We start from the raw sequence: 14,549 nt of genomic DNA, 5'->3' as shown, positions 1-14,549 counted from the left end.
CTTCTTCTTAGATATGAATTGACCTTTCCAGATATTGCATTGAGCTCGCCGCGGAAACAGGTAGGTCCCGGAGGATTTGAGCGAAGATTTGATTTGAGTGCGATTGAAAAACAGATGACACCAGTTAAATCAACACTTGTGTGACTCAGCTGTAGAGACGCGTGGGAGGTACGGGCTTGGCAGGTAACGCGGTCCCTGCCAGCGCCCAAACGATTACGACAAGAAAAAGCAGAACAATCGTTTTGTTATAATTATTTGTTTTTGCTTCAGTCGTGTTAAAATCAGATGTAAGCACTTTAAATGAAATATGTGATAGGCGAGGACAAATGGCCGCATGTAATGTTGTTGAGCTGAATGGGCACGTTGCAATAAAAGGCGATTAGTTTCAAGAGGAGCATTGATTAAATGTACACAGGCGGAGTTACTTAAAGCGTTTATTGAATATTACACATAAAGACGACAGTTCACCTTAAAAAAATCTATATTTTGTTGCATGTCACTTTTTCAGACTCCACTGTTTAAACTGAAGTACTAAAATGCAATATATAAGTTTATATATTACATTTATATTTGAGCCTTATTATATATCTGCCTAACACTAGACTGACCTGTGCAGCACTCTGAACTGAGATCCACATTTATCAGTCTGGGATGTGTCTCGCTGAAAGCCATCAGGAAAAGGTCGAACTTCATTATGAATATTTGAATCCGATTGGTTGAATCATCACAGCAGAGGAAGAGGCAGTGAAATCAAACTTTGGTTAAATCCAGTTGAGAGAGAAAATACTTCTTCCCCGACTACAAACGCACAAAGTTTTCACAAACAAACAATCTGTATTTTTACTAAAATAAGCTGTAGGTATGTCCATCCATGTCACCATGTTTGGTTTGTTTGGGTGCTTCACTTTTGGCAATTGCAGCAGCAGGAGCCAGTCCAGATGGATGATTGGGAGTTTATGAACTCACAAATATTGCAAGATTTCATCTTGCTGGGTAGGTTAATATCTGCCACATGTTTCTGTTCTACTCCAATTGTCTGTCACAGGCAGTTGTTTGCACATGGTTTTCATCCAGCAACGTCTCTGACTGAATACAGTATTTGTCCTTGGAGGTTGGCTCCTTGGGGTTCTGTTTTTCACATTTTCACAGCAACTTTAATAGAACTAATCAAAGCTCCACCCCCTCCCCCAGGTATCTCACTCATGGGTCCGCCCCTTCAACCTCAATCTGCAGAGGAACACCCTAAGGCGTCTGTACGCCAACACCTTCCATCACCTTGGTAACGCCGTGCTGCTGAACCTGGGCAACACGGCACTGCAGGACATCAAGGTGGGAGCGTTCAACGGGCTTGCCAAGCTAAGGAGGCTCTACCTGCACGAGAACAAGCTGGAAGTGTTCAGGAACGACACCTTCTTAGGCCTGGAGGCACTGGAGTATCTGCAGGTAAGATCCTTTAAAGTGGAACTAAACGCTAAATCCACTTTTTGTCACTACTAAACTGTTTTAATAGTACTGTGTACTGTTTCAAGTCATTTTCTGTGGCAATTTTATGGCAAGAGTGTGTGCTGCCTTCAGTGGCCCCTGCCATTTCAAGTGCTAAGTGACGCAGGACTGCCCTGATTACAGCCTGGTGTTTCTGATTACAAACTCCTAGGAGTGCTGTTTAAAATGTGGATATGTTAGACCAATCGCACTGCTCTTCATACCCCCAGACCCTCCCCTCTCACTTTCTTCTTTAGTCTTCTAAGTACCGCTCAGTTTAGCTGCTCTATTTGAAGTGTGGTTATGAGTAGAGTTTAGGTATTTAGTCCCACTTCAGCTTCATGAATGTTACGTGATATCGTAACATTCTTTTATTTTAAATTTCATAGACATGGTGTCTCCTGATACAAAGTAGGAATATTCAAATCAAATATACCTTTACTGATAGATAATGCTGATTTATTATTAATTACAAAAACAACGGGAAGGATGACCACGTTGTTTATGTTATAATTTGGTGTTTGGTTCTGATTATCCAATCAGAAAGCAGAATGAGCCTCACAAAGTCTCTCATTTGGGTTGTCAGTTTTAATGTTGCTTTAAACCTAAAATGACTCTCTCTGATCTGAATCCTCACCACCTAAACCCTAGCACATGCAGCCAATCATTAATCGGCAGCTTAGTGAGTGAATTCTGGATGTTCTGGAGGTTTCACATGAAACATGTCCTGTCCATATACTGAGAATGAGAAAAACATGCATGTGTCTCTATCTGCAGGTTAAGAATCTGGCAACACAGGCGGCTGTAATACCTTTTTAAAACAGCAGGAGTGAAGGCTTCATACAGCCCCTTTAAACGATAAGTGGGCTAAGTGGCATTAGTGGTGTTAACAGGACTTGTTATTGCTATTAAAGGAGCACTATGTTAGCTTAATGGTAGAGAGTTGTTGCTGTTATTCTTTAAATGGAATGTTCCACAGTATGGGCATAAACGTATCTATGTTTCATTTATTCAATCCCAGGTGTTTTTGTGGCCAAAAATACTTGGTTAGCTTGTTTCCATGGAGATAGATTAGTCCCATACCATTTTGTGAAACATTCCAAACAAAACGTCTCCATGGAGAACAGAAGTTTGCAGACCCTCCACCTAAACTCTTTCATCGTGGCCTTAAAGGTGAAACTGAGGTGAAACATTTGCTGTGGATATGCATTATTATAAGATACAATCTGGTTTATGGCTAACATCTGTATAATTACAACGCAACAGGAAAGTAAAACTGGCACAGAGTTTAGCATTGTCATTAGCATCCTTGTTAACATCCTCGTTGACAGTATAAAACGATCATTTAAATTAAAGATGCACTGTGTAACTTTTGTGCTGGATGGTCGGCCACCTGCTTGTTTCCACCACAGTAACAACGCATGTTATTATAAGATATTTTTGAGCAATAAAAACACTTGTAATGGAATGATAGACGGCATGATAGATACATTTACTACCATATTGTGGAACATTTGCAGCAAAGCAGTAACATCTCCATTGAAACAAGCAGATGAAGGACTAACGTTACATAGTGCATCCCGCATCAAAAATCTGGCTGAAGAAATTTTATATGTCATTCATCCATGTTTGAGTAATATAGTGATCTCTCCTGGGCCCTATTCAAAACCTCCTTACGCTTACCAGTACGATTCTGTCCAACGCTCCGCCCACATAGCTACATCATCTTACATATATTCGTGACAATTCTCCATAAATAAAAAAGCATGATACATAAAATTACACTACAACTTCACAAACCTGATATGATGCGCATTAGATTTATTAGCGGGATGCAGGTCTGTTATTATCTGATAGCGATCTGAAGGGGGAGGGAAGCACGGAGAGCAAAGGGAGGAGGGACTCAATACATAAATAATGAAACAATAAAAGGTAACATGGTGATCTAAATATGTTATGTGTTAGCTGTTAATACCCCATTGAAGAGTACTACCTCCTCTTTAATAAACAGTGCCTCGCCCATTTATTTATATGCATAAGGTGTTTTTAAACTACACATATTTTCCCTTTGCCTTTCATCAAAATGTTGACACGGTTCAACTCTAGCATGTTAACACAACCTTTATAGCTTGATTTGAGATGAAAGCTCACAACGGCGCGCTACGTCTTCATTCGGAGGTTTGTATTGCTCCTGATCCTCTCTCTTCTTTTCTGTCCCTATCTCTCCATCTCCCTCTATCTATATCTCCATCTCTCCCCCCTCCTGCTCGCTCTGTCTGTCTGAAGGCTGACTACAATGTGATCAAACGAATAGACAGCGGAGCCCTGAGGTTCCTCCACAAGCTGCGAGTTCTCATTCTCAATGACAACCTGATCCCCGCTTTGCCCGCGCACCTCTTCAGGTAACCGCAGCATATTGATGTTTTTATCCTTTCTCATTTATTTTTTTGTCAGAACGTGATCCATTATTTTCATATTTGGACGGAGGAGCGGCGGACTCTACTGGATTAAAAATATATTTAATCAATCACACGTTGTTTATGGAGGCCATCTTAGGACGACTTAATACTAGTGGGAATACTGGGATAGAACAAGGAAATAGGCAAAGTTGTATCTATATTACAACAGTATAACAAAACAATTATTCATCTAGGACTTTTTCACAATCAAATGACCAGATAAGGAGAAAATAAAACACAAAAAGGTTAATTTTAAATGCCCTGTACTCGATTTTTTCCCCCCATGTCTTTGAGCAAAATTAGTCTTGCCCCAGTACAAATCTATTATATAAGCAGCTCAGATTAGCATGCTAGTTGTGAAAAATCAGCTCTGGTCTCTGAAAGTTGTGACCATCTCTTATAAATAATTGAATTTGGTGAATAATTAGGATGCTCAGAATACATGAGGTAAGTGAGGAATAAGTTTGGACCACTAAAGTGAATCAGACAGTAAAGATCTTTAATTCAAAAAGGGTAACTATGTAAAATGTCAAAATGAATGAAGTGATTTGCAAAAACAAGAAAAAATGTATACAAAATACTTGGACATGGAGTACAATTAAAAAGAATTAGAAGAGATAATTAGAGATTATATTTTTTGTATTAAAGTGTAAAATTTGAAGTCACTGAGAAGCAACAATTTTATCATCTTTGTGATTTATTTTATTTCTGCATTACAACCGCAAATGAGAAAAAAGTCCACGTGTTTACCATGTTGAAAACCATATGATTAGTTTTGTTTTAAGTTTAAAATCACATGCTCTTGAGCTGTTTTGCTAGCACATTTTATTCTTGCACTAATCCCTCCCTGACGTCCTCACCTCTCCAGATCGGTCTCGCTGACTCATCTGGACCTGCGGGGGAACCGTCTGAAGAGCCTTGCGTTCGCGGGGACCCTTGAGTACGTGGGACGCTCTCTGATGGAGCTCCAGCTGGAGGAGAACCCGTGGAGCTGTGGCTGCGAGGCGCTACAGCTCCAGCAGTGGCTGGCCCAGATCCCTTACACAGCTGTGGTGGGAGACGTGACCTGCGAGTACCCCTTCCACCTCCATGGAAAAGACCTCCGCGAAATCCCCCGCAAGGAGCTGTGCGCGGCTTTACCCGACAAAGAGCTGCAGACCGAGGGGGGAGCGCAGCCTCAGCACCCTCCCTCCAACGCCAAACCACGGGTAGGGCTAAGGATGTGTTCACATTTGCACAATCTCCACATCCAAATTGGGACTAAACCGGGACTAAACGTAGAGCTACACCAGGACTAGACCAGGACTAGACCAGGACTAGACCAGGACTAGACCAGGACTAGACCAGGACTAGACCAGGATCAAACTAAGTCTACACCAGGACTCAAACTGAGCCCAAAACAGAACCAAACCAGAACAAGTATGAATGCGCCATAAGGATGTCAGAATTATTAGATTAAACAGCCAATGAGAAGTTGGAGTACTCATATTACAAAAGCACAGTTAAATTCATTAAATTTATAATAAAAATTTACATGTTTTCCCCCAGTTTGGCCATTTTATTCCTAAATGTCCAGCATTTCATTCCAGGGTCGGGTTTTTTTATTCAATTTTTTCTTCAAATTTTTTACTTACATATTATTTCATTATCAGCTTAAAGTAAGATTAGGAACAGTTAATTTGGTTGAGTTTAGGGCTTTTGGGACATGGAACACTGGTCCCATCACGTAATGAAACATTAAGGGAGTCATTACATTCAGTATATATATGTAAACTATATGGTGTTTTAATGACATTGGCAATTTTAGCTCAAAGTAGGTAAATCTGCAGCTTTGTGGTAAAAAATGTATAAAAATGGCTGTGTCCTGGCTCCAGAGGCCACTGTGGTTTCAGGTAGTTGGTGACATCACGCAGCACTGTCTTGTTTACAGCCAGGTGTTTCTGATCACAAATATCTGGCTACAGGGACAGAGTTTTAAGTGCAGATACCTGTTAGACCAATCACACTGTTCCTCATCTGTCCAGACCCTGCCTCTCCTCAACTTTCACTCTCTTCTTCAGTCCTCCAGGTACCGCCCAGTTTAGCAGCTCTATTTGAACTGTGATTGTCGGAGCAGTTTAGGTCTTTACTCCCAATTTAGGATTTCACTGTTGTTTGTTCAAGCTGTCAGTAATCGTGAATAATCGTTAAATCAGTACTTTATTTCTAACAATAATCTCAACACTAAAATGTGATATCGTGACTCCCCAGGTTCGACCGACCAAGCCTTCCTCCATGGTCCATGGATCAAGGCAGAATACACATACATCAACATCATCATCATCTTCATCAGCTGAGCGCAAGGAGAGGCAACCCAGACCCACCAAGCGACCCCGGGCATCCAGAACTCCGCCCACAGCCCGGAGCCCACAGAACCCACCAATCGCAGGCTACCAAACACGCCCTCCCATCCCAATAATCTGTCCCATAGGCTGCACTTGTAACCTCCATATCATAGACTTAGGGTTGACTGTCAATTGTAAAGAATGCGGCTTTCTCAATGTTTCCCAACTTACTCCAAGGCCTCTGAACGGGCGGAAGTTATACCTGAGCGGGAATCTCATCCAACGGATCTACCGGACGGACTTCTGGAACTTTTCGAGCTTGGACCTGCTGCACCTGGGGAATAACCGGATCTCACACCTCCAGGAAGGAGCCTTCTCCAGCCTGAGCAGCCTGAGGAGCCTGTACCTCAATGGCAATAACCTGGAGAGACTCAGTCCTGACATGTTCTTGGGGCTCTACAATCTGAGGTATGGCACATATGTTTATTTTACTGTTATTTGAATTAATAATGTGAAGCAATAAATTGCATTCTTAATCATACTTTGCAGTGACATCCCACTGCATGTATGTCTATGCCAAAAAAGTTTTAAGATAGTCAGAAAACTAAAGAAAAAAAACACAAAGCCAGGAGCCTGTGATCAATACAAGTGTTCATGGTCCTGTTTAGGTGTTTGATTTTCACCAGAGAAGGTGAGAGTGACTCACTGAAAAACTGCTGGCTAATGCTAGCTAGATTGTGACTACAATTTTATGTGAGAGAGGCTAGTATAGAGTATAGTTTAAAATGGAGCTGGAGGACAAGTCAGAAGATTTTGGTGTAATTTGCTGAGTAACTGTCAGAGTTTATGGTTAATATCTGTGTAATTACTGAAACAAAAACTGGCACAAAGTTCAACCTGTTTATAATTAGCGTTCCATATGTTTTCCGATTTCCTCTTGCGGATGAATGATTAACTGAACTGAGAACAAAACTGCAGTGGGGACTTATTACACAGCAGACTTGCTAACCCTGTAGTTTATGTTCTGAAATGCTAAATGTGATTCTTGTACTTGTTTAGCTTTTGCAGTTGATATTTCAGTCGACTCTCAAATGTTAATGGTCCTGGGCATTTTAAAATGTGCTGAACAGAATTTCTACATCCCAATTGTACTCACAATGAATCATCCAATTGTAGGTGTTTTTTTCCCAACATGATTCAGTTCTGTTTTCACAATAGGCTTTTGTTTACATAACTTTTTGCATTTATAATCTACAGTACAGGCTGTTATCTGTCGCACCAAGGCTGTTGTCATGGCGATGCGCGCTGCCTTCCTCAAATATGTTTTTCATCTATGCCCCTTTTACAGTTTGCCAGTGACATAAAACTGACTTCCATAACAAAATGCATCATAAAGTAGCTCTATAGCAGGGGTGTGCAAACTATGGCTTGGGGGTCAAACGTTGTCCTAACACCATTTTTTTTTTGGCCATCAGGCTTCTTGCACAATTGGCCCAGCTGATCATAGGCAGTACTTTTTACAGCAAATTGAAGTCATTCTGCTATGATAACCTCAAAGGCAGTGTCTCCCTCAAAGATAGTTGGATGAATCAGGTTTTTCTAAGCAGGGCCGTTTCTAGCTTTGTGAGGCCCCGTGCAACATGACTCATGGTGGCCCTTTTGTCAAAATTGGATTATTTAGAGATTTTGTATTTTAATCTGTGATATGGCCTTGTAGTTTCTCTGGACAAACTTAACAAATGTCCTTATCCAGTATAGGGTTGTCAAAGGTACTGAACAAGTATAAGACACATAGACTAGTATACGCCCATGGACGACTGAGCGATTACACAGATATTAGAATGCGTGGTAATATAAAAGAAAGTACTAAGATTTGATGTTAAAAATCACATTCTATTGTCTAAATAAAGTGTTTTTTTAATCATCATTGTACCAGAATTCCTTAGTATCAAAATGAAGTCTGAAATTTTGCAGTAATCCATAAAATTGGCTGATATTCTGTACAAGCAAGGTGGTTCGTAGTGTTTGTCCACTGGGCCGAAGGTTGCCGGTTCGAATCCCGCTCTCAACGTAAACATAATTGGTTGAGCGCTATATAAAAATGTGACCATTCACCGTGGTCATTTACCAAAGAAAAGATAAGCAGTTAACATTAAAACTTTGGATCCCCCCCTAGTGGTGAATAGGACCCTGATTTGCACACTCTGCCTATGCCTGAAAAAGTCCCAGTTTCAAATGCTTTGCAAAATAAAGACTCACTAATGCTGAAATCAGTTCCACTAAATTTTAAGGACTTCCAGATTTCAATGGTAGAGTTCAAGCCAAGTATTTTTGTTTTGTGACTAGGAAATTATCTCAGCAAATGTGATTACAAAACATCTGTGACTGAAACAAAAGCTACACCCGGCACATTTACAAGAAAACAAGATTAAAATAAAAGTCCATTATTAGAATATTTCCCATCTCCCCGCCTCCCCCTCGCCTCCTCTAAGTCTGTTTTTCTGCATGTTTTTAAGCATAACCCTAGTGCAAATTCTCCCCTATCTTACCGCTCCGTTGCCTCCCTGATGGTCACGTTTTATACATGCTAATAGCTAGTCGGAGCGGAGTTTGTCTCTAAAAAGGTGCAGAGGCGGTTACTGTGAACAATTTGATTATATTGAAAGGTAACAGCTAAATTGGTCCTGTATATCAAACCAAAACAACAACCCGCTGCTTTGATTTTCTGCTCAAAATGCCTGAAAATAGTGGTTATTTCTTGTGGGGACAGTAAGTTAGTTGAAGCTTTATTTTGAAGTTGTTTTACTATATTTTTACATCATCTGCTGCAACTGGTGTTTTGCCAAGACCCGGCAGATGGTTATGGCCAAACACATCAATTTAAGACGAAATGCATTTTTGAAGCTGCAGAAATGAATAGATTTATTTAATAGATGCTTCTTCCAGACGGAGGTTTAGCTTGTTTTCATACCTGACAATTTGGACTGCTCAGTAGCGCTCTTCCTCGGAGTGATCACGTGATGTTGCGGTGACGTGTCTGGTTAGCTGATTTAAACAGATTTTGGTGCTGTCTTTCTACTAGAGGTGGAGGCAAAATGACAGTGCCATCTGCAGTCCAAGGTCTTCAGGACAGTATCCCTGGTGTGTGAGAGTAAAAAGCCCCCTTGTCTCAGTTAATATTATGTTCTAGTTTATATTATGTTCTAGTCCATAATGTGGTTCTCTCTTACTCACTGCAAAAGAAAGAACCACATTATGAACTAGGACGAAGCAAAGATCATACGGACAGAGGACGACAAACATCATCGCTGGATTAAGGAACAATTGAAATATGGACACATGGGCTTTAAACCGGGACGAGGGGGCTTTTTTACTCTCAGACACCTGGGATACTGTCCTGAAGAAGTCGGACTACTGCGGATGGTGCTGTCGTCCTGCCTCCATCAGTAGAAAGACAACATCACATAACCACTCTGAGGAAGAACGCTCGTGACCAGTCGAAACTGTCAAGTATGAAAACAAACTAAACCTTGGTGTGGGAAAAGAATCTCTTAAAATAAATCGATGGAAGGCCAAATGAACCTCATTGGACTATAATAAATATTGAACTGGAAATGAAATGTTGGTCCACTACAGTTTGTCACTACCTGAAAATATCAAAGTACATATGACAGGTTAGATATTAAAACATAGTTAACATCACTATATTTAAGATTCTAAGACTTTAAAGGTCTTGCCTAGTTTTTTTTGTCTTATCCAAAATACAAGTAATAATTACAGTAATAATTAGTAGTAATTAAATACAAATAATATATTGATGGTTTAGCATGGAGTGGGCGTTTAGCAATGCTGTCAATCAAACCTGTTGCTAACTCTGGCCGGAGCGACCTCAAGGAAAGAAGGCCCCTGATTCATCTGTTATTAACGTTCATATCTTGATTTACAGACATAACAAGGCAATAAAAATACCCAAATCTTGTAGAGCGAGTTAATACGAACATTTTAAAACCAAACTGATGGTACTCACTGCAGTAGTTACAGAAAGAGGGGTGACAATTTTTCAATGTAAAGTGAACCAGAGCTGGAGTCGATAGAGCCGGAAGCACGCCCACGCTCACTTCTATTTGGAACGCGGCAGCTAGCAGGTTAGCCACATCCATTTATACATGCAGTCTCTGCTTCCATACAATAATCGGCGACTAATACCCACAAACAAAAGTATATTTTTGCTCACTTCTTTACACTACTATAGGCACATACTTAATAGTGAGGCACCCTCTTCCATTTTACCAGCCATTCCCCCAAATGACTTCGCTAGAACAATAGAGCCCTTACCGTGACATAACAGCAGCGCAATGGGCCTAATGTCACTTATAGGAGCGCGAGCAGTTGGAGCGATGTGATTGGTTGGTCACACAGCACGCCGCCACGCTCCAGCCGAGGTGTGCGACGCAGCCAGTATGACACCGTGGAACAGGATGTTTTTTCTCTGACTTCTTTTGCATACGAGGTGTTGATAAGCCACTCCAGCTGCCAGGATGGAGAGAAGTCGAGGCATGGAGAACACTTGTCAGGATGATGTGTATGTATTATTGTGAGATTAGGCACACATAGAGCATTCCTCTTCACATAGAATGGATTTGAGTGGGGGACATGCCTGGTTAAACTTGCGTAGGTGAGAGACGTGCTAGCTCAGTGATGTGATGTTTTAGACGAAATTGGTTCTTTTGATCGGTTCCTTAAGGTGTTTTTGCACAAATTCACTATTAAGGAACATACAAAGCAGCAAAGAGGTATTTTTTAAGAGGGGTATTACACCTCTATGGGGTATTTTGGGGTATTCTTAACCCATAACATATTTTGATTCACCAAAAAAACATGTATTGTAAGTCTCATCTCCCTTTGCTCTGTGCGCTAAGTCACACCCCCTTCAGAGCACTGATATTGCTCCTACTGCTAACTAGGGATGTACCGACCAAGGTTTTTCAGTTCCGCTATCGATACTATAGCTTTAACTCAGGGCCCCATATAAAAACACAGACAAAGCTGAGGGCCGATTGAGGGCCATAGACTGGTCACCAATACAGTGAATACTTCAAATCTGCGTTATTATTACAAATTAGACTGAACCACTAGACCTTTATTCATGCTTACGTCATCAGTGGGACACATTAAATATTTGATATGGGCTTGTTAAAGTAGATTTTCAGAAATATACAGCAAAAAGTACTGTTAAAAGTAATATGGGCCAATTCACCCGGAAGCTTGAGGGCCTAGAAAAATTGGTCTGAGGGCCACACTTGGCTCCCGGGCCACAGTTTGGGCATGCCTGCTTTAAGTATCGGCACATACCTGTTATCAACCAATACCAGCAGAGAGATTGCAAACATTTATTTTCTTTAAACTATATAAATTAAGACAAAACTTTACCAAGCTGTAGCTGTTTTTTATTCCACAAGTATCTATGGAACAGCTTTATGTGTACGTATTATAAAAGTTCAAACATTCTGTAAGGTCTATAAATAGATATAAAAAGCCAGTCTTTTGAACGGCTCTTTTAAATGAATAAATCCCAACGATCTGGCTCTCATTAAAGATCCAAAAGCACCGTATAGCCTAGTTAAACCTATACGTGTGACGGGACTATTTCAACCTATACAAGTGACAGATCTGCCTATTTAAACATATGCTAGAGTACGTTTTATTGCTCCAGGATGGCATTGTATTCTGAAAGACAACATAATGTTAAGGCCATGTGCAATCTGTCAAAGCTGGGATAAAGGAGGGATTGTTAGTGTGTGGGGAGTGCTCAGTGCTGTTCACATGCGCATAGGAAATGTCTTCAGTAGTATAGCTGTCAGCTTTCTCTTCACAGGAGGAAACAGGAGCAACAGCCAAAAGTAGGCCAAGGAATTACAGGGGATTTCACAATACAATACACAATACAGATCGATTTACATTCAAAATAATCACACAGTATTTCACTATTTCTAGAACAAACATTTTAAACACATCTAAAGGAACTGTATGTTGCCTGCATTCTTATAGTTTATAGTTTAGAGTAAAAAATGTACGACAATCACAGCTGAACCTAGGTTGCCAGTGCTTTAACCTGCAGATAGATGAGACATTTTATGTAATGGGAGTTTTTCTCATTCTCAATATATGGACTGCGGAAGCTGCAGTGCTAGTCTGCTCCAGCAATGATTAATGATTGTCTGCAGATGCTGGGGTTTAGGCAGTGACAATTCAGATCAGAGAAGTTTTAGGTTTAAAACAACTGGGCTGGCACATTGAAACTGGCAACCCAAATAAGAGACTCATGTGAGGCCCGATCTGCTTTCTGAGCGGATAAACAGAACCAAAAACACCAAATTATAACAAAAAACAAGTTGAAGTGATGTTTTTGTATGTAAGAATAAGTATGCTCACTTATTCTTACATACAAAAACATCACTTCAACAGTTGTTATCAGTAAAAGCTGTATTTGATTTGAACATTGATTTGATTTTCTTGTATCTGGGGACACGGACAGGTCATGTTTATGGAATTTTAAATCAAAATCTGTAGTACAACTGTATTACATGAACAAAACTCCCTTTTCCAAATAAGCAACACATTTAACTTCCTCCGGATTGAGTTTTGTGAAATATACAACATGATATTTATACCCTTACATTGAGTCAGTGGTCCATGATAAAGGATAAGTGGCACAGCATCATGATTTATTCAAACAGGCCAATATTTTGTACGCCCAAAGGTATTCAGCTACATTGATTTTCTAGATTTAGCAGCTTAAAGGCACGGCACCTGATTTTTACTGTCTTATAAACATGAAAAACACGACTAGATCATTTTAATCGGTTTGCAGTGTTCCAAAGTTATTCCTCCTTTACCTTGTGCATTCTGAGGCTGGTGCAGAGCCTTTCAATGTACATTCCAGGGACGTCAACACCTTTACAAATGAGCTAGATAGTGCTATGTATTGCCTGTGTAAGAAAATATGCTTTGTAGTTCATATGCTGGTGCATTGATTTTGTGATTGGCTGCGTGTTCGTAATTGCCAATTGCGCAGTCAGGTTAAATAGAAAATGGTGGTTATCGAAAACTACAACATGGAAGAAGTCACAAGCTCCAGTAACAATTTACAGGGTGTATTAAATGTCATAAATTTACAAGGCTCTGTGTCTTTGGTAAAGCTCTATAAATCTCCCCTATGGTCTTCCTCTAGGTTTCCTGCTTCCCGGCAACTCTAACCTCAGCATTTGTTGCCATAGCGATTCAAAACTAAATGGTTAACCGTCCTCAATATGGCATTTTATAACAGAAAGCTAAAACGTAGGTCTTTTACTGTCTACTTCCTACTTACGGAAGGTGAATTATTGTCGTAACGTTAGGCACGAGGGACCAAAAAGACGGAACTCAGGGAAGTTTAAACAGTGTTTATTTCCAAAACGTAGAATGTGACAACAAACGAGGCAGGAATCGAGACAATTATGTAGATTTCTAGTAGAAAATCCTTAACCTGATTGTCTCCATGGAAACGTTATTGCTTTGCCATAGTATGCATATCAAACATGTTTACAGTGACGCCACCAGGTCAAGTTACAGGTCAGATCTGTGTAGAGATGACCACACTCACCGTAAGAATGCATGTTAGTATGTTGTACTAATAAAAACATATACAAGATTAGGTGCGGTAAATACGCGGTAGAGACACGGTACGGACGTGGTAAAAACGCAGTGCACATGCGGAGAGAAGCGCTAACTACAAGCTAGCAAGGATCCAGGCAAACTGTGAAAACTTCCAAGCAACACAATAACAAGAAGCAAGAAGTTGCCCAAAGCTCCTTCAGAAAATGTACATGATGCACGTTTAAATAATTCTTGGTTGAAACATTTTCTCCCTGCACGTCAATATAGTCACAGATCTTCCTCTTAACCTCTTATTAACCTCTGTTAGCCACCGCAAGCTAACTGAATGGAAGTCTTATTACAACTCATTCAATATTTCATCTTGGCAAATCGTTTGGAGAGTAATGGCTAGGTATGTTGGGGTTAGTCTTAATTGCAAACTTAAAATGCCAAGTGAATTATAATCGTCGCACCAGTGAGGTAGAATGGTTTTGATTAAAGAGCTAAATTATTTTCAGGGGGTGCTAAAATATTAATCTAGCGAGTCAGATCTAGTTTAAAATTTGAGCAAGTAAAAGTTTGAGTAGTAATTATAATCATTTATTATATTAAGATAATTCGGAGTGGAGACGCGGCAGGGGTGTCCAGT

The 14,549-nt window shown here is 40.3% G+C and overlaps 2 protein-coding genes across 2 annotated transcripts in view; both read left to right on the top strand.

Annotated features, from left to right (window-relative positions):
• Positions 1-14,549, top strand: part of LOC117390995 (SLIT and NTRK-like protein 3) — an 80,124-nt gene that overhangs the window by 21,252 nt on the left and 44,323 nt on the right. Inside the window, exons 3-6 of the mRNA XM_055230916.1 lie at positions 1,192-1,443; positions 3,769-3,884; positions 4,810-5,149; positions 6,192-6,733. Coding sequence (XP_055086891.1) covers positions 1,192-1,443; positions 3,769-3,884; positions 4,810-5,149; positions 6,192-6,733 — 1,250 coding nt within the window. The remainder of the gene's footprint in view (positions 1-1,191; positions 1,444-3,768; positions 3,885-4,809; positions 5,150-6,191; positions 6,734-14,549) is intronic.
• Positions 1-14,549, top strand: part of crlf1a (cytokine receptor-like factor 1a) — a 227,773-nt gene that overhangs the window by 190,642 nt on the left and 22,582 nt on the right. The gene's annotated exons all lie outside the window — the stretch shown is intronic.

The sequence above is a fragment of the Periophthalmus magnuspinnatus genome, chromosome 22, assembly GCF_009829125.3.
Source record: "Periophthalmus magnuspinnatus isolate fPerMag1 chromosome 22, fPerMag1.2.pri, whole genome shotgun sequence".
In the NCBI taxonomy this organism is placed as follows: Eukaryota; Metazoa; Chordata; class Actinopteri; order Gobiiformes; family Gobiidae; genus Periophthalmus; species Periophthalmus magnuspinnatus.
The sequence above is the reverse complement of the archived record's forward strand: the minus strand, read 5'-3'. Positions and strand labels throughout refer to the sequence as shown.